Below are 27,012 nucleotides of genomic sequence, written 5' to 3'. Positions count from 1 at the left end.
ATGTGCAAATCATTACAAAACCCAAAAGTTAAAACACTCAATGGAATATGGAGCCAGGAGCTTTATTTATTTCTCAATAATTGACAGAAAAACAATTTAGTAAAAATATTTAAAAACCAAAAATATTTGCTTTATATATAAATCAAAGATTTCAAAACAAAAGCTGGCCCAACTTATAATTTTCTTGAATTACATATCTCATCTTCTCACAAAAATCTCTCTATCAAGCTCCTTTCCCTCTTGCTAATCCAAAATAAGGCCTAGAATGTCATCCACTCGTCAAAATGTGGATGCCAACAAGACTTAGTTCTAGTAGATAAATGGTCCTTCCATTCCATTCATGTATAAAGCTCAAGTGGCTCTTCAAATGAAGTCAACATCTAAATTAATCATACAAAATTTAAGGAAATTCTGAAAGAAACAAAAATAATATTTTTCACAAATTAAAAGCTATCCTGCAATACATAATTTTTACTAAGTCGTATTAAAAATTAGCCCAACCTTTTCCTCACATCCCTGTTCCTCAATCATATTTCCCACACCTAGGAACAACCAAGGGGACAGACAAGAAACACCTCTTGATAATCTCAAGTCTACCACAAAATTAGACACACATCCTTGAAACAAACCACACCCGTGCCAAACATTCCATGGACATCTAATTGTCCCCAAGACAGCCCAATGACACCATGAAACTGAGTTCAGCAAATCTGAGCATCATATTAGACATGTTCAATTAGGGTCTAAGTTCAAGGCCGAGATGGCCCTAGGTTTACCCAGGGTCTAGCCGAAGCATACCTGTTGCAAACCCACAAGAGAAGGTTTTAAACTGAATTTTTAAAACCAAAAAACACCTTAAAAATTCATAATATGACCTAATTTGGCATTAAATGAGTCAAAAAACATTTTATTGACAAATATAAGAGACCAAAACACCCACTTTGCCCCTAAACTACCATTTTTCGTTCTTGAAGCTAATTAATTATTTTTTTGAAGGTGAAGGATTGACAAAGGTATTCTACCATGTTTGTTGAATGCAATGGGAGAGAAATAGTTGCACCTATGAGATTTATTGATCAAAGGTAAGTTTATTTTGAAAATTTTCATGTGTATTGAGCATAGTTTGATTGACAAAGGTATTCTACCATGTTTGTTGAATGCAATGGGAGAGAAATAGTTGCACCTATGAGATTTATTGATCAAAGGTAAGTTTATTTTGAAATTTTTCATGTGTATTGAACATAGTTTGAGGACTCAGCGGACTCACCCAACTCATGAGTCCTCAAGTCGGCCAAGTCGTGTCGATTAGGAATCTTGAGCTATGTCTTGTCGAGTACTCGGCCAAGTCCTGCTCCAAGACTCCCAAATTCTGAGCCTGGATTCTTCTAGCACCTAAATATAACAGACAGTGTGAATGGAATTTCAAAAAATTTGAGAGTTTGTATAATATGCAGCCTGTTTTGTACTAATTTTTTTGTTTTGGGTTTTCTGTTTTTTGCTTGTTGGTAGAATGAGATAGAGAATAGAGAAGTGCAGAAATATATATATTGCAAAGTGCAGATTTACAAGAGCAGATAATAAATGATAATAACTTGCAACTTTCATTGCTCAAATCAACTACAATCTGAAAGTACAAAGTAGATATGAAACTCGAAATACCCAGATGCTCAAAGAAGATTACAAACATTAAATGAACATACCCACTTGCTGGAAATGAGAATTAATATACTGCAGCAGTAATAACCAGCAAATACAATCTCCAGAAACCCTAGGTACTTTACCAAACGACTCCAAAGTGGTACAAATACAATCTCCAAAAACCCTAGGTACTTCACCAAGCAACTCCAAAGTGGTACAAATACAATCTCCTAGAACCCTAGGTACTTCACCAAACGACTTCAAAGTGGTACGGCTAAGTGTAGAACTGTATAACAGCAAACAATGATCTCCAAGAATGCAGATTTAAGCCCTCCAAGCCCAAACGCCTGCCCTAGAACCCTCAGGTCTAAGTTTTGGAAATGGTATGGCTGGAATAAAATGGTACGGCCAACATGAACGAGGTATGGTCAGCAAAGACAATGTAAACTTCTTTGAATCTTCTCCCAAATCATTCTCTACAAATCAGATATTCAATAAACTCTGCAGAACTGAAATGAAGAACTCCTCCAATGTGCACAGCTATGACATTCGAATGAAAGCAACAAGTTATTCTCTGGATTACGTCTCTCAATAACGTAGAGAATGTTGTCTGCAGGGGGTTTTGTCCTCACAAATCAAAGAAGAGCAATCTCCTCCAGAAGAAATGACAATATCAAGTATCAAAACTCAGCATGAGAAATGAGCTTCATAAAACTCCCTTTATAGCTCTCCAAGCAATTTGGCCCCTTTCAATTTTGCCTTTTGTTTAATAGAAATCACTTTACTTAATCTTTCAATGTAACATTAAATATTTAAGGCCCCCATCCATTTAAAATAAGTCACCTTTTACTTTATAACTAGCCCCCTAAAGTTGAATCTTTAACTTTATTAACTAATAACATATCGTTAAAAACCACTAAATTATATAAAACACTTAAAAAATCATCAAAACTGAATCCACAGACAACAAAAAAATAGTAAACTTGCCAGCTGACTCAACACGGTTGGTACTCAAAACTAACTTACTAAAAATAGTAGGTATTGGAAGACTAACCCAAAATCACTCTAGAAAAGGGCATAATGCTCATAATAACAGTGGAAGCTCAACTAAACATCAAATATTGCCAACTGCTGGACAAGCCGCCTCCAAAGCTCCCTAACCCTAACACAATAGCCTATGAGAACCAAACTGAATAGGTTAATGGTCCACCAACTCAACTGGTTAAGAAGGGGACATTACAGTTTGAGGGTCATATGACAGGTGTAATGTTTGAATTATGACAAATTGATAGTCAAATTATACATTTATGTTCTCTAAGTGCATTGATTTCTTTTTTGAGTGTGATTATGAGGTTTTATTTGCCGAGTCCAAAGTTCAAGTCAAAATTTTGGGCTGACGAGTCAAGTCTAAGTTCAAATTTTCAAACTTTGGTTTTAAGAATTTTACAAGCCTCCTATTGGCCCTATAGTACTACTTGTCCCACATCCTTTCATTATGTCACCATCCTCCCCCCCTATTTCATATAAATGAGGCCCATTGGAAAAGGCCTTCCAAAATGAGGAGGGGAAGACTGCAAATCGATACATTACTTGTTGCATTTATGTCAATGGGGTTCCTTTCATCCTTGTGAGATCACCATAGTGGCAAGAAATGGTAACAACAATTTGTAATGTAACTCTTGATTATGCTAATCCTAGATATGTGAACGAAAAATTAAACCCTAACCCACTAAATGAGTTTAGAAATTAGGAGTTATTTTTTCATGTATATAAACTTCTCATGAGCAAGATCTAAATCCAACATGTATTGGAACACAATACTTAAAACAATCAAATCTAAACTATAATCAACTTTATACAAGAGTTGGGAAAAGAAACCTATAAATAAAATATGTTGGAGACAATAAATCTAAAAATCAAAGTGATGTGCTAAGAATTTGACAAATCTAATACTGGAAATGAACTTTGAAGGGGGTTCAATACTACCAAATGAATTTGGAAGCTCCAAGAGTTAATTTATGACTAAGAGACACCCTAGGTGGCGTGTCTATCCTTAGGGATAAGGCAAGCTTGCCCCTTGGTCAAAATAAGATACAAATCTTCAACAAAACCAGTTCTTCAATTGTAAAAGCTATATAATCAACTCAAACACCTAACATGCATTAAGACAATGAAATGAAATGCAAAAACACGTTAAGCTAAGCTTATGAAAAGATAGGGAAAACAAAATAAATGGAAAAACTTTCAGCTAACAAAAACTAAATGTGCTGACTTGTACAAAGGGTAAAAGATGAGAAGACCGTATGCCAAGTCTAAAACCTATAACTAATAAAATGTGATAGGATTGTTGGTTTGGCACAAGCGTTTAGGCAAGGGTGCTAAACAATTGCAACTGACACTAATGTGCAAAACATGGGTGCTAGACAACTATGGTGCACATGTTCTCTACTCAAAATGCTTCCAAACTTGCATGCATGCTCTGCCTTGATATTTCGCACACTAATTTGTTCTGGTCCAAATGTTGAATACACACAAATTCTCCCCAAATTCTCCCATAAATGAGCTTCAAACATACTTGACAAGGGACACTAAAAATGGAAATGTTAAAAGGAAGCCAATCTTAATCAGCCCCACTGTCAATATTTCAACAAAATCCACATGCCAAAGTATGGCAAGAAATATATTTCAAAGTTAGGCTTGTGACAATCTCAAAAGGTGATGGGAAAACAAAACCCTAATAAATGTAAGAGAAGACTAGGGATGTGGGAACACAAAAAGAGAAAGAAAACAATGATCGCAAGGATATCAAAGAGGGTTGTAAGGGTTCGGATGAGGAAAAGGATGTGGAGATAAGGTGTATGCAAAATGGACATCAGAATGGGATTCCTAATAGCAAAGGGAGAAAGAAAATGGGCAAAATAAAGGCATGTGGGTGGAGAGAAAGAAGCCACAAGAGAGCTACACTAAGCACAAAATGGCTCCAAGAAGAGTCCAAGCAAAGCTCCAAAGAAAAAGCAAGATTCAATGAGAGTCTAAGCTTCAACAGAGATCTCCAAGAAAGCACTAGCATATAGAACTTAAAAATGGATAGTAATGGGATAGAATTAAAATAATTGAAAAGAGGACCTATTCATAGGTTTTCACTTTTTAGGTGAGTTTCAAGCAAGTTAAGGCTAGAAGCCTAGTAGGTTGTCATCAATAAGCCTCATATTAAATTTTAGTGACAAAAAAAGGAAAAGACAACCACACTACTTTGCTTGTTTGATAGGTGGCACACAAAATGGCTTGGTTGTCTTTTGATGCTAGGAAACTCAAATATCTTGAGAAGGTTAACAGAACCAAAGAGAAGCAGATGGATGTGATTTCAAGACTTAGTGATCCACAAGAAACAAGGGAAACATGGGGAAAGGTATGCTACACATTAAGGGGGACACACAAAAATTAAATGTTTGGGGGGAGAAGATAAACATCACATAGGAAAAGCAAGTAAAGCTTACACATGAAGTAGCTGCACATGGGAGAGGGGAAACACAAGCACAAAGGGAGAAACAAAGAAACACAAGGCTAGACTAGTTGTGAACTAGGGCTAAAGAAGAGTAAAAACACATACAAAAATAAATACTTAAAATGAATGCAAAACATAGTAAAAAAAGTTGTAGAGAATGCATTTTTGTTATTAAAGTATGAAAATATGTGCACCATATTATTGTACAAGGAAAAAGCTTAAATAGAGGCATTACTACAAGCAATCAAAAAAACATGGTTCACCGCAAGAGTGTTAATCATTTCTAATAGATGGAAGGATTTGCAAAAATAGACCATTTATTAATGCAACTGTAGTGTGCCCCATAGGAGCAATATTTTTTGAAGGAAATGATTGTAAGGGTCAAATGAAGAATGTGACCTTCATTGCTAACTTTGTCATAGAATCAATTGACGTGGTGGGCCCTAAAATCATTTTCCAAGTCATAAAAGACAATGCTGAAAAATGCAAGGTAGTAGGGTTATTCGTGGAGGCTAGATATGGGCATATTTTTTGACATTATGAGCCATCCACTCCCTCAACTTGGTGATACAAAAGATTCGCACACAAATGGAGTGGATCAAATAGATCTACACAAAGTTGAGATTCAAATGTTTGTGACAATCATCATATATCACAAGCCATCATTAGGTCCTTCTCCAAGTCGGTGTTATTGAAGATAAATTATAAGTTTATGAAATTTAAATATTTTAGTATTTTGTTTTTAAAATTAATTTAATTTTGATATTAATTCTTTTTGTAAGGGAAGAGGTAATGGTTTTTAAATGGCCCAATAACCTTAAACAAGGACAAAAGATAATACAATGAGCATAAAATCAAGAATGAACAAGAGTCCAAACCTTAAAACACCATAGGCCTAATAGAGACAAAGATAAAGATAGCAAAAGTACAACTGATAGTCAACCAAAAGACAAGCAAAGAACCCTAGGCTAACTAGATAACTAAATCATTCAGGCTTTTGTAGCCTTCCAAGTATTCTTGCAAGGCTTCAATATTGAGTGATTGGGACTCCTCTTTGGCATCACCAGTGTTGACAACTTGCTTCTTCTTTTGGCCTCTGGTCTTTTTCCACATTACCTCTTGCATCTCTACACTCCTCTTTCTTGCACTAGTTGAGTTCTTTGCACTAATAATGTCCAAGCAATAATTCAGACCAACTTCCTCTTGAATTCCTTTAACCTCTTGCACCTTCTACTCTAGCCTGCCAACTATTCATTCTAGGATAGACAAAGTGTCATTAAGATTTGCATTTATCTAAACAGGGGTTCTCCTTCTCATTCTTCTCCTTTAACCATTCAAGCTGCAAATCCTTTAAGACCTTGTTCATCCTTCTATTCTCATAATTTACACCTTTCATGAGACACAACTGCAAGTTATGCACATTTTCCAAGGTCTCCACCTTTCGAGGAATGCCATGATCTAGAGCCCTTGGGCTTGAGTAAATAAGGGATGGGGACAGGGACAAGCCATGACAAAGAAGTGGGGTTATGAAATAAATTTTTTGATATATCATCTTTAAATTTTTAATTTATTTTGTATTTTATGCTATGTTAGATTGTTGAGGCTCGATTTGCATCACACACAATCATCTTGAAATAGCTTGTGAAGGTGCAAGGACCATTTAGCACCATGGTCATTGGCAATCTTTGGACTGAATGGACGCAATCAAATACAAAATAAAGCCTAGAAGGTCAAAGCACTCATCCTAGATAACAATCGGTAAGCTTGTGTAGATTATAGTTTGAGTTTCATTGAACATATCATGAGTATTATTAAATATATTGATATAAATTGACCATCTTTGGTGAAATTTATGATAACATTAACTCAATGATTAAAAAATAAGAACCATTATAAAAGCCAAGGAGAAAAACCCCCAAAAACATTTTTTGAAAGAGTGCAAATAATCATTGTTCAGTGATGGAACAAGATGACCACACCCTTGCATCTCTTGGCATTTGCTTTGTCCCCAAATATTGGAACATAGGGAGACATTCTTTACTAAAGAGGGTCGCACCATATAGACATCAAGAGGTTGCAGGTGGTTACAAGGATGCATTCAAAAACATGTCCTCAAATCCAAATTTACTAGATTATTGTCTTTGGTGAGTTTGGCCATTTGATCTCTTCGAGGAATCATGATATTGTGCTCTTCAAGACAAGTACAAGGCACTCATGAATTGTGGTACATCCATAGCCAAGACTCTATTTACGTACAACATCTTGCACTAAAAATTCTACCTCAAGTATGCATTCTTTATTTAAGTTCCTTACTTTTCTTTGCAAGTATATATCATGTTTCCTAATTTTAAATGTTGTATTGACATTGTATACAATTACAACAAGTTGTGATTGCTTTGACTAAGTGAAATTGGAGAACATGTTCCCTTATCCACTCAATTTGTTTCAAAAACAGTATAAGAATTGGTCTATGTGCATTCCAACTTGAATCTCTTGTCACATAAGAAAGTCAATTACGAGGGGGCAAAGACAAGTTGGGATGTAACCCTTGAGTGTGGCTGCCTTTGATTCATTTGAGCCAAATGTTGACCTTGACTCTCTCAATGAAAAGCAATACAAAGATTACTAATTGAAATTTTGCATTGATTTCACATTTGACATTGAATCAATGAGTTATGAGCATTTTGTGTTTGAAAATTATGAGAATATATATAATATAAATACAACCATATCCAACCATGTCAAACCTAATGGAAAAAAATCATCATAACAACAAAACACAAACCTCAAACCCAAACTAGCAACTTAGCAAAGATAGTGAAACGTCCCAACAGACATCAGATTTTTTGTCCTATTAAAAACAACTAAACTTTCTTTTTCTTTTTCTACATGACAATCTAAATAGTAACTTGGATTCTCTTGAATGTAACAAATTGTCCCATTTTTCAATTCAAGTTGAGGATGATATTTATAGATGCCCTAATACCTTTAACAAAAGAACACATGAAAATTAAAAATTAAGGAATGGTGCATTGTTTCATTTGTTATATCACTAGAAAACATTGTGCTGAATCTTGTAGTCATCGGCACTTCTGTTATTATATAGTTCATATTTGTAATAAAAACAACGAAGATTTTAATGCTCCTATAGTTGAATCAATGAAATTGAACACTAAATCTTGAATTTGATGCACTACTTGAATGTCTGAACTTGAATATTGATGCCTGTTGATATTAATTAGGGAAAGGGCGGATTCAAATTGCCTTAGGCAACATTGGAATCCGCCCAAATAAGGTCTGGCCCCTCTTCCCTCTAACGTGGCCCTATCCCCCGCGCTATAACAAATAAACACTCAGCGCACTATCCAATTGGGCCGACCCTATTAACAAGGCAGATAAAAGGAAATAATTAAAAGTTTAATTATTGAAAAGCCGACCTAGTTAAGGAGTTCGCTCCATATAAATAAAAGATCAAGATTCATTTGTTAATCAATCAATTCAATCTGCTTCTTCATGCGAAACCTACATGCCTAATGCGAACTCCAAGAAATCACAAGAGATCTGCACTTAAAGCAATCTGCATATTGAAGGTGGTGCGAAATACATGATAGCTACAGCAACATACATATATAGGAGGTGCGAAATCCATCACAAGGAATCAGTGAACTTCTTAAAGGTCTGCAATTTGGGTTAAGACAACATCAGCATCCATCTCCCACATGATAGCAAGTAAATGTTGAAGGCAGCCACCGTGATCTGCCATACCTCCAGTGACAACAAATCTGAACCTACAAAACACATGAGATAAGTGTTGTATCGTTTGCATAACTATAATCCATAATCAGATCTGAGGATCTTTTCTGGCTGGGTTTTTCCTCCTAGGAGGTTTTCCCAGGGTAATTGTGTCTTGTCTCTATTTCTTTATTTTCTTTGCTGTGTTAAATCTGAAACTATAAATCTCTAAATCTAATGAATCTAATTAGTAAATAAATTCTGATTTTCTGAGTCTTAGTTAATCTGAAAGTGTTAAAATTAACAATGCCATCTACAGCTGAACTTGCAAAATATTCCATATATATGTGTGTATGCACATGTATGTATATACTTCCATCCACTTACATTTATATCTATATATACACATAGCAACACATATAAACAGATATATGTCTATGCATATATAGACATGTATGTATGTGTATATATATAGACATATATGTAAGTATGTAAATATGTATGTATATGTAGATGCATATGCATATACAAACGTGTGTGTGTGTGTGTAGAGAGAGAGTGTGTGTGTATATACTCTTAAACATGTCTTGCCATCTCCAGCTATCCCCATCCCAGCAATGCCACGGAATATAGTTTGTTACTTTTAGTTTGGCAATCCAATGTGTCATAAAACTTTGTATTCCTTGTTCTAGTGATGAGTTCCTTGGAAGGGCCCTAAGACTTTGATATTTCCATATATATTGTGTTTCTACTAAAGCTCTTTGTAGTACTGTGGTTACAGTTTTCTTCATGATGTGATTATGATTTTGTGTGTTGTTCAGTTTGACATATAATTTGAAACTTTTTTTCCTCGATATTAAAAAAGTATAAAAAAATTACTTAATTTGTAAACATTGAAAGAAATGTTCAGCTTGTAATACCTGTTGGTTGTAATTAGGGCTGGCGGATTCTAATTGCCTTGGGCAACATTGGAATCCCCCTCCTTAATATAGGGCCTGGCCCAATACCTTTCGATGCACCCAAAAAGGTTCCACGCTTCACTCAAACCCACTCGCCTCCTTGATAGGGCCGACCCTATCTCACTTCACCTAAAAAGAAATTAAAATAAATAAAAGATCTAAATGCAAAGAAAGCCGACATAAATAAAAAGGAATATGACTCATATAAGGATGGCGTATACTTCTCAATATCCACATTCAATTTTTATGCACATGCAAAACATATTTGGTGAAGGTGAAATTAATAGAAGGAAAAACTGGTAACAGCGAACTCCAATAGAAGGTAGTAGATCTTGAAATAGGAGGCAGGGAACTTCACCAGATGGTAGCAGATCTGCAATAGAAGACAGCGAACCTATTTAGCAGCAGATCTCCAATTGAAGTAAGCAAACCCTTGAAGGACTTCATTGAAGGACTGTAATCTACTCAAGGTGTTGTTACCCTTGTTACACTCAGAAATTCCAATGAGAAGGACTGCAAATCATAACCTCATCAGCAACCTAATTGTGAAGTCTTCTATCTCTTCTTTGTGACTGCAACCTCTATGCTCCAGATAAGTGTGTAATATTCAGTTTATAATCATAATCAGATCTGAGGATCCTTTGGCTGGGTTTTTCCTCCTAGGAGGTTTTCCCTGGGTAATTGTGTTTTGTCCTTGTGCATTTCATTTCATTTCATGCTTAAGTCTGGAAAACTATAAGTTAATTAACCTAGTTTAATCTAATTCTGATTTTCTTGAGTTTATACAATCTAAAAGTACCAAAATTAACATGGTATCAGAGCAAATTGGTTAGATCAATCTTCAGATTTAAAATTCAGTACACTTTCATTTTTAGATTGCTGTAGCTTTTGCAGATCAGGTCAATGGGGCTGAAAGTTGAAGATAGGCTTGATGGGAATCTAAATTTTACTGCATGGAAAGTTCGAATCAAGTTGGCTCTTGAGGAAGAAGATCTTCTCCAATTCATAGAAGCGAAAGAGCTAATTGAGCCTTCGGATGCAGCTGAGTTGAAACAATTCAAAAAGGATGCTATCAAGGCCAGGAAGATTCTCATTGATTCAGTCAAAGACCACCTCGTCACCTCTATTGCCTCATTCACCACTGCGAGGGAAATGTTCAGCCATCTACAAGGTACATATGAAGTTAATAATCTTAGTAGGGCAATTACGTTAAGACAACAACTACTTAATATAAAAATAGCTAAAGAAGATTCTATTATTTCCTACTTCATGAAAATTTCAGAACTAAAGAATCAATTAGGTTTAATTGGCCATAACATGGAAGACAAAGACCTTGTCATGATTGCCCTTAATGGTCTACCTCACTCATGGGAGTCATTCATCCAAACCATAAGTGGTCGGTCTGAGTTACCTTCACTTGATCGCCTTAAGAATGATTGCATCCAAGAAGAGTCTCGCCTCATCACAAGGAGTCAATCCAAGAGCCCCCATGTAGATGACCATCACATGCTTGCAACTCAATGCAAGAAAAGGGGAAATTGGAAGCAACCTTATCCTAAAAGAAATAGGGATTCCAGATCTTTTTCCCAACACCCTTGGAAGAAACCAAGAGATACTTCGCGTGTGTGATGCTTTAGATGTGACAAATTCGATCACTATGCTAAGGAATGTCAGTTTAACCCTAACCAAAGTGAAACAAACCTAAATGAAGTCTCAGAACAAAATGATGACTTCTTATTTATCTCCGCTCTATCTAGCAGTGTTCCCTCAGATAGCAATACATGGTTAATTGACAGTGGTGCCTCCAGACACATCACAGGTTACTGTGATCATCTCTCAGGCCTAGTAGAAAAGGATACCGGCCTTCACGTGGTAATTGGTGATGACGCTCGTTATTCGGTAAGAGGTTCTGGCTCTACTTCTCTAAAATTAGATTCCGGTATTTCCTTACATCTCAGTGATATATTGTTTGTTCCTGGAATTAAAAGAAACCTAATTTCCATTTCTGCTCTAGAAGATAAAGGTTATCAAATTGCATTTTCTGAAGGAAAAGTCCTTGCTTGGTCTAAGAAAGACAGTTTTAAATCTGCTCGTATAATTGGACATAGATATGATAGTCTTTATAAAATCTCCACTAACCCTATTCAAGCCCTCATTAATGAGGCTCCGGAATCCTGTGAGTTATGGCATAGAAGACTTGAACATCTACATTATCAAGCCCTTCCATCTCTTGAAAGGTTAGTTGAAGGTATGCCTAAACTCAGTCAAATTCATGATAACACTTGTAAAGGTTGTGCTATTGGTAAGAATGTTAAAAGTCCATTTCATAAAAGTGAAAATAGAGCTAAAGACAAACTAGAACTTGTTCACTCTGATTTATGTGGTCCTATGTCTATAGCATCTCCTAGTGGATTCCTTTATTATGTAATCTTCATAGATGATTTCTCTAGGAAAACTTGGATCTATTTCTTGAAATCTAAAGAATCTGATGAAGTCTTAAGTAAATTTAAGGAGTTTAAAGCATTAACTGAAAACTTCTCTGGTAAAAGAATCAAATGTTTAAGATCTGACAATGGAGGTGAATACACCTCTGGTAGCTTTCATGATTTTTGTGTTGAGTCAGGAATTAAGAGGGAGTTTTGTGTTCCATACAATCCTCAGCAAAATGGTGTTGCTGAAAGAAAGAATAGGACCATTGTGGAGGCTGCAAAGGCTATGATCCACGATCAGGGCTTGCAGACCTTCCTATGGGCTGAGGCTTCTAGAACAGCAGTATACATCCAGAACAGATGTCCTCATCGTGCTCTAAAGAACATGACCCCGGAAGAAGCCATCACAAGATCCAAACCAGACATTAGTCACCTCAGAATCTTTGGAAGTCCCGTCTATGTTCATGTGCCCAAGGAAAAACGATCAAAGTTGGAACCCTCCGGAAAGAAAGGCATGCTAGTCGGATACAGTGAATCCTCCAAGGCATTCAGGATTTACATCCCAGGTCAAAGGTACATTGAGGTAAGTAGGGATGTTAAATTTGAAGAAAACATTGCTTTTAAGAAATCGAAAAGTTCTTGTGTTATTGATGAATCTAATGATAATCAAAATATAGACGTTGATACTAACCCTGAGATTCAAAGGAAGCAAGTTGAACCTCCACCTCAAGATGATCATGATGATCCTCCAAAACCCATGAATCCCACTGATATTCCTAGTGACATTGTTGTTATCAAAAAGAGGCCACTCTGGGTAAGAAACACCATTCAAGAAGCTGAGAGATTTGCTGCTCCAAGTGGCACCTTCCGTGAAACTAAGAGACCTCAGGTATTTTCCAACTACGTTTCTTTAATGTGTAATCTCATTGAAACTGAACCTTGCAATGTTGAAGAAGCCTTAAGTCATCATGCCTGGAAGCTTGCTATGGATGAAGAATATCAGTCAATCATCAAGAATGATGTGTGGGACCTTGTGCCCAGACCCAAAGGTAAATCTGTTGTTTCATCTAAATGGTTATTTAAAATTAAACATAATGCTGATAGTAGTATTGAAAAATATAAGGCTAGATTTGTAGCGCGTGGCTTTTCCCAAAAGGAAGGCATAGACTATGAAGAAACTTTTGCTCCTGTTGCTAGATATACTTCCATTAGAACAATAATTGCTATTGCTGCCTCTAAGGGTTGGAAACTACATCAAATGGATGTTAAGACTGTTTTTCTCAATGGTGTCATTGAGGAAGAAGTCTATATTGAGCAACCTGAGGGATATGAGATTCAGGATAGATTGACCCATGTGTGCAGGTTAAAAAAAGCTCTGTATGGTCTTAAACAAGCTCCTCGTGCTTGGTATGAAAGAATTGATAAATATTTGCTAAGTCTAGGTTTTTGTAAAAATGATGTTGACCCTAATATTTACTTTAAAGTAGCCAATGATGAAATGCTAATTCTAGTTCTTTATGTGGATGACTTATTTCTTACTGGTAAAGATGAACTTATTATTAGATGCAAGAAAGAACTAGCTTCAGAATTTGAAATGAAAGATTTAGGTCTAATGCATTATTTCCTAGGTCTAGAAGTATGGCAAAGATCTAACGAAATCTTTCTAAGTCAAGGGAAGTATACTATTGACATTTTGAAAAGATTTAGAATGATGGATTGTAAACCAATGTCTACTCCTATGGAATCTAACTTAAAGAAGTTAAGTGTTTCTGCAGCTAACTCTGAATTTGCAGATCTATCCGAGTACCGACAGTCGATTGGATCACTGATGTATCTAGTTAACACTAGACCAGACATATGTTTTGTTGTAAATGCTCTCAGCCAGTTCATGAGCTTGCCCAAGCATGTTCACCTTGTTGCAGCCAAGCATATCCTAAGATACTTGCGGGGCACAGTTGGTTTTGGGCTGAAGTATCCACTTAACACTCCAATAACCTTGGAAGGTTATTCTGATGCAGACTGGGCTGGAAGCGTCAAAGACAGGAAAAGCACCTCTGGTATTTGTTTTAGCTTGAGTTCTACAGTGATCTCTTGGGCTTGCAGAAAACAATCCTCAGTGGCATTGAGTACTGCTGAAGCTGAGTATATTGCAGCAAATGTTGCATCCAGAGAAGCAGTGTGGCTTCGTAAGCTTCTTGCTAGGCTGTTTGGTCAGCCATGGGATCCTACAGTTATTCACTGTGATAATCAGAGTTGTATTAAAATGTCTATCAATCCAGTGTTTCATGACAGGTCAAAACATGTGGAAACCCATTATCATTTTATTCAGGACATGGTGCAAAGAGGTGCTATTCAGTTGAAGTTTGTCAGCACTGATGAGCAGGTTGCAGATATCCTCACCAAGCCTCTATCCAAAGTGAAATTTGTGTACTTCAGGGATAGACTTGGTATTGTGGAAAATGAAACTCCGATTGAGAGGGAGTCTCAATTTCAGTGATACTTTGTATTGTATAAAACCACCCTCTGCGGGCAATGTAAGGTGGTATTGTAAAACTTCTCAGGGAGAAGTATAATTCTTAACCATCCTCTGCAGGCAATGTAAGATGGTATTGTAAATGTTAACCACCCTCTGCAGGCAATGTAAGGTGGTATTGTAAACTTCTCAGGGAGAAGTATAATTCTTAACCATCCTCTACGGGCAATGTAAGATGGTATTGTTAACCACCCTCTGCGGGCAATGTAAGGTGGTATTGTAAACTTCTCAGAGAGAAGTGTAATTGTTAAACCATCCTCTGCGGGCAATGTAAGATGGTATTGTAACCTTTGACCATCCTCTACGGACAATGTAAGATGGTAGAAAAGGATCCTCTCCACCCTCTGTGAGCAATACAAGGTGGATCCAGTCTATGCTTGTGTGCAAGCTGGAAGATTATGATTATGATCCTATTCCCTAATTAAGAGGGAGTGTTGGTTGTAATTAGGGCTGGCGGATTCCAATTGCCTTGGGCAACATTGGAATCTGCCTCCTTAATATAGGGCCCGGCACAATACCTTTCGGTGCACCCAAAAAGGTTCCACGCTTCACTCAAACCCACTCGCCTCCTTGATAGGGCCGACCCTATCTCACTTCACCTAAAAAGAAATTAAAATAAATAAAAGATCTAAATGCAAAGAAGGCCAACATAAATAAAAAGGAATATGACTCATATAAAGATGGCGTATACTTCTCAATATCCACATTCAGTTTTTATGCACATGCAAAACATATTTGGTGAAGGCGAAATTAATAGAAGGGAAAACTGGTAACAGCGAACTCCAATAGAAGGTAGTAGATCTTGAAATAGGAGGCAGCGAACTTCACCAGATGGTAGCAGATCTGCAATAGAACACAGTGAACCTATTTAGCAGCAGATCTCCAATTGAAGTAAGCGAACCCTTGAAGGACTGTAATCTACTCAAGGTGCTGTTACCCTTGTTACACTCAGAAATTCCAATGAGAAGGACTGCAAATCATAACCTCATCAGCAACCTAATTGTGAAGTCTTCTATCTCTTCTTTGTGACTGCAACCTCTATGCTCCAGATAAGTGTGTAATATTCAGTTTATAATCATAATCAGATCTGAGGATCCTTTGGCTGGGTTGTTCCTCCTCGGAGGTTTTCCCAGGGTAATTGTGTTTTGTCCTTGTGCATTTCATTTCATTTCATGCTTAAGTCTGGAAAACTATGAGTTAATTAACCTAGTTTAATCTAATTCTGATTTTCCTAAGTTTATACAATCTGAAAGTACCAAAATTAACAATACCAAATATTTGGAAATCATTTTATTTTAATTGCAAAAGAAAAAAGCGATTAGTAAGCACCAAAATTTTCCCTCCTTAGGAATACAATGCCCACAAGGAAAGAAAAAAACTTCTCTTTGTAAGTGTCGGGCAGCATAGGAATCTTTCTATCTTAAAAAACAAGTTAAAAATTAATTCATATATCGATAGGTAATAACGGATGCAAAGGGATTTGTAATGGAATGAGTGGATAATAGAAAATAAGTTTGACAGTTATTTACACATCAAAACTTCATTATATTAAATTGTAGGGGGTAATAGTATGTTATATACAGCTATAAAAATTTAGAAAATTAGAACCTCATGAAGTAGAATATATAGCTTAGATATATTTATATAAAAGACACTCTCAAATATCCGTCTTAAGATGCTATCTAACATATGTCACAAATACTGTATAGATATGCCTTGAACTGATATCTCGATATCTTTTAAATAGATTAGTATAATTATCGATTTTGGCAAATCTGTTGATTTTAAAAAATTTCCTTATAAACGAATTTAAAAAATTGAACTTATGCCAAAAATAAGGACACAAAAATTCCCCTGGTACAACCTACCTTGTAGAAGGGGGATTTGGTTTGGGCTGAAACAGTTGATCAACCCTGTCTTGGATGGCAGGAATCTGTCGAAAGGCAAGCCGCAATCCCTCAGTTTCCTTAGTCACTAAATCCGCCTCGAGTTTAGTAAGCTCGGACCAAACTGCTCTGAACTTGTTTTCTGCATCCCTAACCTTATTTTCACTCTTGACTTTCATATTTTCATCCGCCTGTTGATCAAGTTCTTTCGTTGCATTCACAAAGTTCTTTGCGAGCTGCTCGGCTTGTTTGAGCAGGCGTGCCTCTAAAGTCTTCAACCGCCTAACAGATGCCTGCGTGTGAATCAACACGTTGCTTCGCACGTTGACAGTTTTGGCCCTTAGAAGGCGGATAGCCTCTTCAAGCCTCTGTAGCTTATCCTTGTCGTCGCTTCCCCGGACCTCCTGCAGCCTCTTCTCTATCAGCTCGACCGCCTCATCCAGTTCTCGCTTGTAAGCACTGATATCGCTCTCCTCGTTTTTCTTGATATGATTACTCTCCAAAGTTGCCACTGCTGCAGGCGCCGCCAATGCGCGCTTCTGTAGAGGAACAAAACCCAAGGCTAATAAAACCACTGCCAAGGCCATAAATCTCCGAATAACCTCCACCACCACAACTACCTTGTTTTCGTGAAGCCTCTGCAAACCTTTAAGCAAGGCTTTTAAAATTGCTACCAAATTCTCATTTTTAGTATCTTGGCATTCGTTCTCCAAGATTCCACAACTCTGACAAGCACTGTAAATTTTGGTTATGGGTTGGCAAGGGAAGAGGGGCTTAAAGAAGATTTTTCTCGTTGCACTGGTCAAGCGAATGCTTCTCACCCGCCATTGTCTTCTGGATTGGGGGAAAGCTGCATAAGGTTTGAGAATGGCGTTAGGGCTTGTAGAGCAGGAACGAGAAGCTCTATTCACCATCATGGTCTCCATGTCTTCTGCCTCTGCATTCCTGTCGCCTCTACAAAGCCACCCTTAAACCCATCCTTGCCTTATCAGCGATTAGGCTATTCACAGTTTTTTCATATCGCTCCTTAATCAAGTGTAATTAACATTCCCGTACAAATTCATCCCTGTAGCTGAAATGGGTTAATATTTTTATATTAAATTTGGTTTATAGTTTAATATTTATTTTTGTTTTTCAATAAGTATTTGTTATTATAGTTTTATTTTATTTGTATTTGTTATTATAGCTTTATTTCTGTAGTCTATTTTTTTAATGATCATTATAGATCTAAAATAATAGAAAAAGAGTGCAGCTCTTTTTTTACTAACAACTGTTAGTCAACCAAACACATATTTGTATGGCATGTTGATATGACATAGTATTTAAAGATATGCACATACACATAGAGATCATATGTCAATTAGAGTACACTTCAAATTCTAAAGGGAAATAAAGGAATGAATGCATCACTATCGTATATGGCACTTGTATGTTTATGAATGTTTTCAATATCGTTATTAATTTAGCCTTCCAGGGGGCTTGACCTAAGATAACTTGTTCAACTGTCTAGTTGACAAGTTCCTTGGTGCAGGAGCACCCAGTTTTGGTTGCATTTTCAAAGTTTTCAACAATTTTGGTGTGATTAAGTTCAAATGTGTTTTCTCTGTTTGAAATAGCATCCCATAAGTGCATCGGGATAACCTATTCCGATGGGTTGTTTATTGTTGAGTCATCGAGTATTAGAAGGAGTCAGTTCAAGTTACCCCGATGACCCGATGAGTTAACAGTGGCTTGGAGCGAAGCCATCAGCTATTGGGGAGAGTGGTTTCAAGCTACCCCGACGACCTGATGAGCAAACAAAGGTGCGGAGTATTGTCATCGGCTATCGAGGAGAGTGGTTTCAAGCTATCCCGCGGACCCGATAGAAAAGTGGACAGAGTTTCAAGCTATCTTGTGGACCTGATAGGATGAGTGCTAGTTGAGGAAAGAGTTATTGGGTATCGAGAGGAGTGTTTTCTTGTTACCTCGATAACCCGATAACAAGGCGCATGCGGAGGAGGTCGATTTTGGAGACATCAGCCATCGGAAAAGCACAATGTCATGCTACCCGATCACCTGATGGAAAGTGTGAAGCGAAAGTATGAAGATGTTGTTCATCAGTAGTCGTTTTGATGTTACGTCGAAGACCCGACAAGAAGTGTAGAGCGCAGAAAGTCAACATCGGCTATCGGACGAAGGAATTTCTTGCTATCCCAACGCCCGAAGGGGAAAGTGCAAACTTTGCAACAGGCATCAGAAGCCAGGTTATGAGGCTACGCTGATGACCGTTTTGAAACTGTTTTTCAGCTTGTAACCATCTGTGTTTCACGACGGATGGAATGTTTAAAAGACCCAATGGGCATTTGTAAAAGGTTGGATGTTGGATGGTTGAATACTACAGGAAATACATACAGTCTGTTTTCTGGTTTTATTTGGTTGTGTGTTGTATTGTCTTGTTTTGTTAAGTTTTCATTACAGTTTTGTAATTTAAGTTTCCTTTTTGTTGTTCGTTTCAGTGTTTTGAATCCATAGTGTAAATATGGCTCTGTCTTGAACCTCCACCATGGGATCCACGCGGCCATTGGAGTTCTTCAGGAAGAGCCAAAAATGTACAGTAAGAGTAGAGAAGTAGTAGGGGGAAACCAGAAAATGGCAATCGCCATTTCTGCAAACTGGCCCTAGGCGAGCTTGGTGATAGTCCGGCTAGGTGTCAATAGTGTGAAGGAGATAACTTGCAGGGGAGGAATCTATTGAAAACTGGAAGAAGACCCAGAAGGCTATAAGCCCTGGAACTTAGTCATTTTGTAACCCAAAGAAGAGAGTTTGCCAAACCAAACATGAAGTGTGGTTTTGCAGAGAGAGAAAGCAAGTGTTGGTTGTCTTGCACCCCTGCAAGGATATAGTGAGCAAGCTTACCTTGTGAGCTTGAGGAAGGTGAAACAAGCAAACTATTGGTAGGGGAGTACATAGGAGAAGACTATGGGCCCTGATAATGAATAGGATTACACCATCAAAGAACTCCAGTTGGTGGTAAATTAGGACTCTCCCTATCACACAACAAATTAGTTCACAATAAGTAAGATCAACACCACAAGACTTGAAATTGATTTGCAAGCTTTTTGCATGGCAATTCAAACTATAAGACATCTATCAAATAAATGCATACAAATCTACATTTGGTGACCAAATTGATTTAGAACAACAACAACTTCATTCTTTCATCAAGTTGAATCTAGATATAACTAGACAAATCCTTTTATTTAACTATTTGCATTTGCTTTACTTTCACTTATTACTCTTGGCTCTTATATCCTGGTAATGGTGTTTGTTACTTGTATTTGTGCATTTACCTTATAATTATATAAAATAAAGTTTATCCCCCCTTACATTTATTTGGTGAACTCAAAATTTCTACATGACATGAGGTTTTCGCTTAAGGTTTCTTGTTTCTTCATTATTTGAAATCTATTTTTTCCTAATTCTTGTCTTTTATATCATATTTACTAAGGTTTTGGTTATCCTCTTCTGAGTAGACTATTGCTCTACTTCTACGAATTCCTTGCATTTGTTGTTCTTATCTTTCATCTACCTACCCATCCTTGCTTTGTCCTTTAGGGTTTTAGTTTCCCACTTGTTTCTAATGCAATCCCTCAGTATGTTTTCTAATATTATGTCCAAGAGTGATTCACATTGCTTCATATTTCTCTCTCTTAGCCATATTATTTTTATACCACAAGTTACTTTGGATCTCAATCCTCCTTTGCTAGGAGTACTTATCTAAACCGTAACATGATGCCAATCCAGTGGCATTGAGGTATTTCATGCTAATTTACAAGATAACAAATAATAATCCATCCCATGATTATTAAGGTATTGAACTCTATAAGGTTGCCATGATAATGTACAAGATAATTATAATGATTATTAAGGTATTGGACTCTGCAAGGTTGCCATGATAATTTACAAGATCACAAAGAACAATCCATCCCATTATGCCCAATCCAATGGTATTAAGGTATTTCATGGCAAGTTATTGTGATTATGATTGTGGAGGATACCCTTTCATCTTGTACCTAGCTTCAATCCATGTTGGAGGATAACCAACACATCCCCATCCTTTAGATCCTCACATCACACTCAATTCTAATTGGCAACCTTTCTCCACAGTCTCTTCAACACTTCTCCCAAAATGAACCTCACTCTAATACCATTTGATACAAATGGGTTTAGGGGACTTAATTCAAGCAACCTAACCTCATAGAAAAAACAACTCACAACCCCCCACAAAAGCATCACACTAAACAACATAGACAATAAAAGTCAAAATACTTTATTTAAGTGAGCTTTAGAAATTACATCCATTGTACTCTCTCTCTCTCTCTCCGAAAAAAAAACAAAAAAAAACCTCTTTTGATCCTCTTCTAACTATCAAGATATCTCCTTGGCCAACTATAGGCCCCTTCTGTAACACAACATCCTTTCTTTTATACATCCTTCACAAGAAGTTGAACCATTAAAACTGAACAAGTAATCTATTTAATATTTATCCATCGTATGTCCTTATATGATCTCTAAACACTTAGAAGAACTTTTCAATACTTAAACATCCATCAAGAACTCTATCGGCAATTTTTGGATACCTCAAAGGCATCTAATTACTTTAACAATCATTTTTCTCAATTTGTTGAAGGTTTTAATACCTCAAAGAACCTTTCATTTAGTCAAGGGTTTCTACTCTACCAAGAACTATTTTAACCTCCCAGATGTTCAGGTGTAAAGATCATCAAATATTGTCAATTTCTTGAAAGCTCTTCATTTTATCTATAATGTCATAGGAACTAGGAACTCACTTCTTTTCATTAGGGGTTCCTATCTTGATAGAAACCATTTACCTTTGTTTTCATTTCCTTCTCCTTTTCCTCTTGATCAAAGCTTTAGATCCCATTGGGAACTCTCAAAACTTCTCCTTAGTAGCCTTTATTGAGGTTGTCTTTGATCAAAGCATTTAAGGTCCTTAGGAGATAGCCCCCAGGTTAGGGTTCTTACCTTAAATATAATATTCACTTAGTTAGAGGTTGTTATCCTTATATGAACCATCTTTATTTTTTGTGGTTTTGAGGAGAATATCAATTGATAAAACCCTTTAAAAATACCTTACTTTTTCTTGTCGAGCTTTTGACCTTCGTAAGTAGTGAGTACTTGGTTGGGGGTATGAGTGGGAACCAAAACCTATCAAGGGTTCACAAAACTAGCGCCGCCTTTGAACTAAATGCTTCTCACATTTGTTAGATCTTTTGAAATAACCAAGAACTCCTCAAAAAATATCTGTGTTAAAGACCTATCAAAGACTCTTGTCATGTTGAGAACCATGCAAAGACTTAGGCAAAATATTTCATTTGGATTTTAGGAGAAAACTAAGAAATCATAGCTTGCACATGATATGGGAACCTCTCGTAACTTTAAGAAGGAATTAGAACTCATTAGGGCAAACCTAGTTCTTGTAACCATCCACTTCTTCAAAAAAGACTTATCAAAGCTTTCAATTGAAACTAGAACCTGTCAAAGGTTCAAAGAATTATCATAACCTTTGATTTAGTTCATGGGGATGAAACTTTTAACCTTACATAAGTTGCTCAATTTTTGCCTAATTTTCACCAAAAATTAATCATGTATATCCATTAAGCCAATTAACAAGATGGCATAATCCTTTGCCAAAAAAATTAACCCAATAGTTACCTCATAAAGAAAATATCAAGACCAACTTACAACACACCAAAATTGAAATGAGCTTTAAAGCTGACCTAGAAATTATTTTGGGCAATGTAGGATTGCCTATGAACCAAAATGCTCCTACATCAAATTAACACTTTGTAAGTTTTTTTTTTATGTGTAAGCATAAATTACATTGATAAAAAAGAATTACAGAGTCCAAGCCAAAGGCGTCAAGAACCAAACCAGCTCCCAAGTGAAGCCACACAGGGTTGAGTTGTTGATAACTTATAGAGCTAGAACAATAAAGTACTTAAAAGAGCCAAAGATACACATAAGATCCTAAACAACAAATAAGATCCATCTCTAATAAACATAGTAGAATGAGAATTGATACTAGGAGCCACCATAGCTCTGTCACAATCAACTATCAAGGCAAATCTGTCTATGCAACAATTGAAACATTCACCACATTTCTAGGTTACTTAGCTTTTCCTTCTTTGCCTAAGAAATTTGATTTAACCCTCAACATCTGAGTGGACCCATTAGCAATGATCCTCCCTAATTATTTTGCAAAAGTGTCCCTCTACCCCCAAATTAACAAGTGTATTTGCCTCTTTATTTATCTCCTAATAGACATGATTGATTGTAAAAAATTTGAAAAACTTTAGTTCCTTTAAAAGCGTCTCAAGGAGGGTTACAATTTTTTAATTCTAAACCTGGCTTGTCCTGACTACATTTACCCCAAGTGATGAATCCCCTTCAACCTTAATGTTCTCCACCTTAATTTCTCAACAAAGTTTGAGGCCAAACAATAAAGCAAGGAACTCAACACTATTATCAGTGCCTCTTGAGAGAGGAGTAGAAAGACTGCCAATCACAATTCCATTCCAATCTCTTACAATACATCCAACCCCTAAAGCCTCAGGATTTCCCTTTGAAGCTTTGAGAAATTTAAGCTTGTGCCAACCAAGGTTTGGTCTTTTCTGAACTACTTTCTCCTTTTAGATCTAAGTGGATTGTTCGCCCATACCCCAAAAGGGGGTATTCAAATACCAAACCATAACTTTCTCATGTTAGCATCGCAAATCAAGAAGTTGGTATTCTTGGAGTTTGAGTCTCTTGTCCTATTATTGACAACTTCAACAATGGCAACCTCCAATTTGTCAAGAAAGGATGGTAGGCAAATCTCTTTATCTTAAAACAATCTTGTGTTTATCTCCTTCTCCCATAAAAGAATTGAAGGACTAACCAATCATAAGCTCGAAAACAAGGCAGTTCTATGAATAACGAGCAAACCTTAAAAAGACTTAAAACATCATTAAGAGGAGAACTCATCCACCCCATCCTAGCACATAACCATTTCCAGCACAATTGTGAGAATGTACACCCAAGAAATAGATGGTTTACTGTTTCTTCTACTCTTTTACAAAGGACACATTTTGTGGGCCCATTGAAGCCTAGCTTGATGAATTTATCTAAAGTTAGAACCTTTCCTTACACTACAACCTAGGCAAAGGTACCTACTTTCAGTAGACATTACTTGCTCCAATAAAGTTGAATAGGCAGACTAGTCTATTCTTCCTCCATTTTGGTTAACACTTTGTAATTATCCTTAGTGTTGCAATATCCAATTTTGGCACCACTCCAAACCAATATGTCTTTTCCCTCTTAGATTTGGATAACTCTGTTCTTTAGTAATGTGGAAAATGCTACTGTCATTTTTCTTGGAAATACTAAAGTGTCTGCATCCATCCAACACCAAGTTCCAATACCATTTTCAACTACTTCTTGCATGAAATATTTGACTTTGGGTCCCCATAATTGGAGGGTTACATGTCTTACCCGCTCCAGCTCTAGTCTTTTCTTTAGAATTGGGAAACTGCCCCATTGGTCATCCCCAAAAAGCATAGATCTACCATCTCTAACGTCCTAAGTCAAGTAATCTATAATTAATTCATGACAATTTCTCATCAATTTCCAAACTCTTGATCCTCTGGAAATATTCTTTGATGTGAGAATGCTCATCTCACCTTCATCCAAGTACTTTTTTTGAAGAAGTCTAACCTATTTTAAATTTTGATTTGTATACATCTTCCATACCAATTTGGCACCCAGTGCAGTATTTTTTTAATCAAATCCTTAAGCCCAAATCCTCTAGCAACTTTCGACATACAAACATTTTCCCAAGTAATGAGAAGAATCTTTTTTTTCTCTAAGTTCCCTTGCCAAAATAATTTTTTCATCTTTTGATTGAACTTGTAGCTAACCCCAACCAGTAGGGCTAAACATGACATTAATTATATTGGCAAAGTTATATTGTTGCCTTCAACACTGTTATCCTACCAGCCCAAGATAGCCCTCTTCCTTTCCACGACAACATCTTATGCTCTATTTTATTGGTATTGCAATCTTGATCATTGTCTGTAGCTAGGAGCATGCCCAAGTATTTGCATGGAAGATAACCTCTCTTGAATTTTAAGATTTTAAGAATCTATTGTTCTAACATGGGGTGAGTGAAAAGAAAAAAATATTTTAGATTTCTCCTTGTTAACTTTATGTCCAAAGGCTTTCTCATATAGGTTCAAAACTCTCTTGATTTCCATTGGTTCCCCTCTACTAGACTCTCTAAAAAGTAGAGTATCATTAGCAAATAGCTAATGTGTTTTTGATTACGGGAAAAACGGGTTTTGAAGGGATCTTGAAACCCTTTACAAAAGTTCCTTAAAAGATAATAGCATTAAGAAACAAGAAAAGACATTCAGCCAAAAAACCAACACAATTCTAAGCAAAAATCAGCATAAAAGCCCAACAAAACCAACAACATCCAACCATAACAGAAAAAAGACAAAAAACAAATTACTTAATGTTTTTAAGGGCATTAGCCAAATTTTCGCTAATCCCTTGCAAATCTTTAATAGTATCCCTGAGCATAGGGATATCCTTGGAAGAGGCCAAAGCAGTTTTTTTCATACTCGCCCTTGTTCTTTTTGCTGCACCACCAGGAGCACTTTCCACTATCCCTGCCTCAATAGCATCCTCATCAATATCTAGGTCCACAATGGGTTTGGAAGTGCTAGAGACATCAAGGAACTTGGTAATTTCCTCTAAATTCTTAGTCACAGAGGTAAGGATATCTATAATCATTACTAAAAAGTTTTTCATGGTTGTTTTTCCTTCCTCCAGTTTACTAATCTGAGCTTCCATCTTCTCCACTTTTTCCTCCATACCCTTTTTCCACTGCTCCTGGTTACTTTCATCTTTCTTTCCCTTCTCTTCCTACTGCTTATCAATTTTTTCCAGATTCTTGATTACTTCATAAACTCACCTATCAAAACCAATTCGAGCCTCAGACTGGTTTTTGAGTTTATCCAGAATAATCGCATCTCCAACTTTATCTTGATCCCTGCTCGATTTCTCCTTATCCTTCTCCTGCTCATTTTCCATTTCCCTTTCCTCATTAATCTGATTGTCTTGCTCCTCCATTGGCTAGTTGTTAACATTACCTATACTCACACTATGGGTAGGGCTATTCTAATCAGAAACATCCTCAACTCCTCCTTCCTCTTTCGCCACTTCCTCTTCTTTCTAGCTCTCCTCTCTGTCAGACTCATCAGTCTCCATCTCACTTCCATCTTTTTCGATGTCCTCAGAATCAACCTCCGTATCCTTTTGATCACCCATGTCCTCTTGAATTTTCTCCACAGTGGCTTTTTTACCCTTTTTGCTCTTTGTCAACTCATCCTTGCTAGGCCCACCTTCCTCCATCTCCCTCTTTCCTTTCCCCGGTGACACCGACAATCTCTTGTTTTCCTGAATAGCCAGAATCTTGCAATGCTCATAAATGAGCAAAATAAGGTCGTAATGAAGTACAGGCAAAGAAGGGTTCTTGCTATGCTTATTCAGAGACCGCGACAGAGACCTAAAGAGGTAATAGGGCAGAGAAATCCTCTTCTCGTGTCTAAAATGATTTAAAATCACAAAATGGTATGTGTGGACCCTGGTAAAATGACCCTCCACAGTAATATATTCCATAATTGCATTAAGCACACAACCCCAGATTTTCTTGATATTGGAAGCATCATAATACCCCCCCGTGGCTTTTCCTAGTTTCGCTCTCTCCTTCTCTTTACGCGGAAAAAGCTTAACTGCATTATTAGACAATTTCAGGTCTCTAAAGAAGTTAAGACCATAATGAGGCATACCTGTGACCGTCGCAGTGAGGTCTGCATCCAGCTTAAACCTAACACCATGAATTTTGAAGGAGCCATTTATCCAATTTTCAGTAACTTTGGTGACCGCTAGGTTAACTCTGCCTTTATCATAGTCGACCAACTTTTCCATGAAATTCGTCATGAATCCTTTCTCGAGATTTGTTCAAACCTTAGGCATCTCCCGCCATCTGGAAATATTATTAGGTTCCTCTCTTCTTAGACCCCCCCCCCCCCCCCCCCCGAGCCCCATTTTAGATTTCGTTTTACAATTTCTTTACTTCTGCAACTTCAGAGCTTTCTTCCAAATGACACTCGACTTTTTGAAAATGCATACCCACAAAGTGTGCAAAAAATTAATATTCTTGATTAGGACTCTGCCCTTCTGACGTGTCATCATCACCTTTCTAAAAAATTGAAGATTACTCATT

General features: G+C 36.9%; 1 protein-coding gene across 1 annotated transcript in view; it reads right to left on the bottom strand.

Moving 5' to 3' along the window:
• The window catches only part of LOC131064883 (probable inactive ATP-dependent zinc metalloprotease FTSHI 5, chloroplastic), a 275,944-nt gene extending 258,199 nt beyond the window's left edge, over positions 1–17,745 (bottom strand). Inside the window, exon 1 of the mRNA XM_057999211.2 lies at positions 16,665–17,745. Coding sequence (XP_057855194.1) covers positions 16,665–17,608 — 944 coding nt within the window. The 5' untranslated portion in view covers positions 17,609–17,745. The remainder of the gene's footprint in view (positions 1–16,664) is intronic.
• Between the last annotated feature and the right edge of the window lie 9,267 nt (positions 17,746–27,012).

The sequence above is a fragment of the Cryptomeria japonica genome, chromosome 5 (assembly GCF_030272615.1).
Source record: "Cryptomeria japonica chromosome 5, Sugi_1.0, whole genome shotgun sequence".
Taxonomy (NCBI): Eukaryota; Viridiplantae; Streptophyta; class Pinopsida; order Cupressales; family Cupressaceae; genus Cryptomeria; species Cryptomeria japonica.
This window is presented reverse-complemented; position numbering and strand designations above follow the sequence as displayed.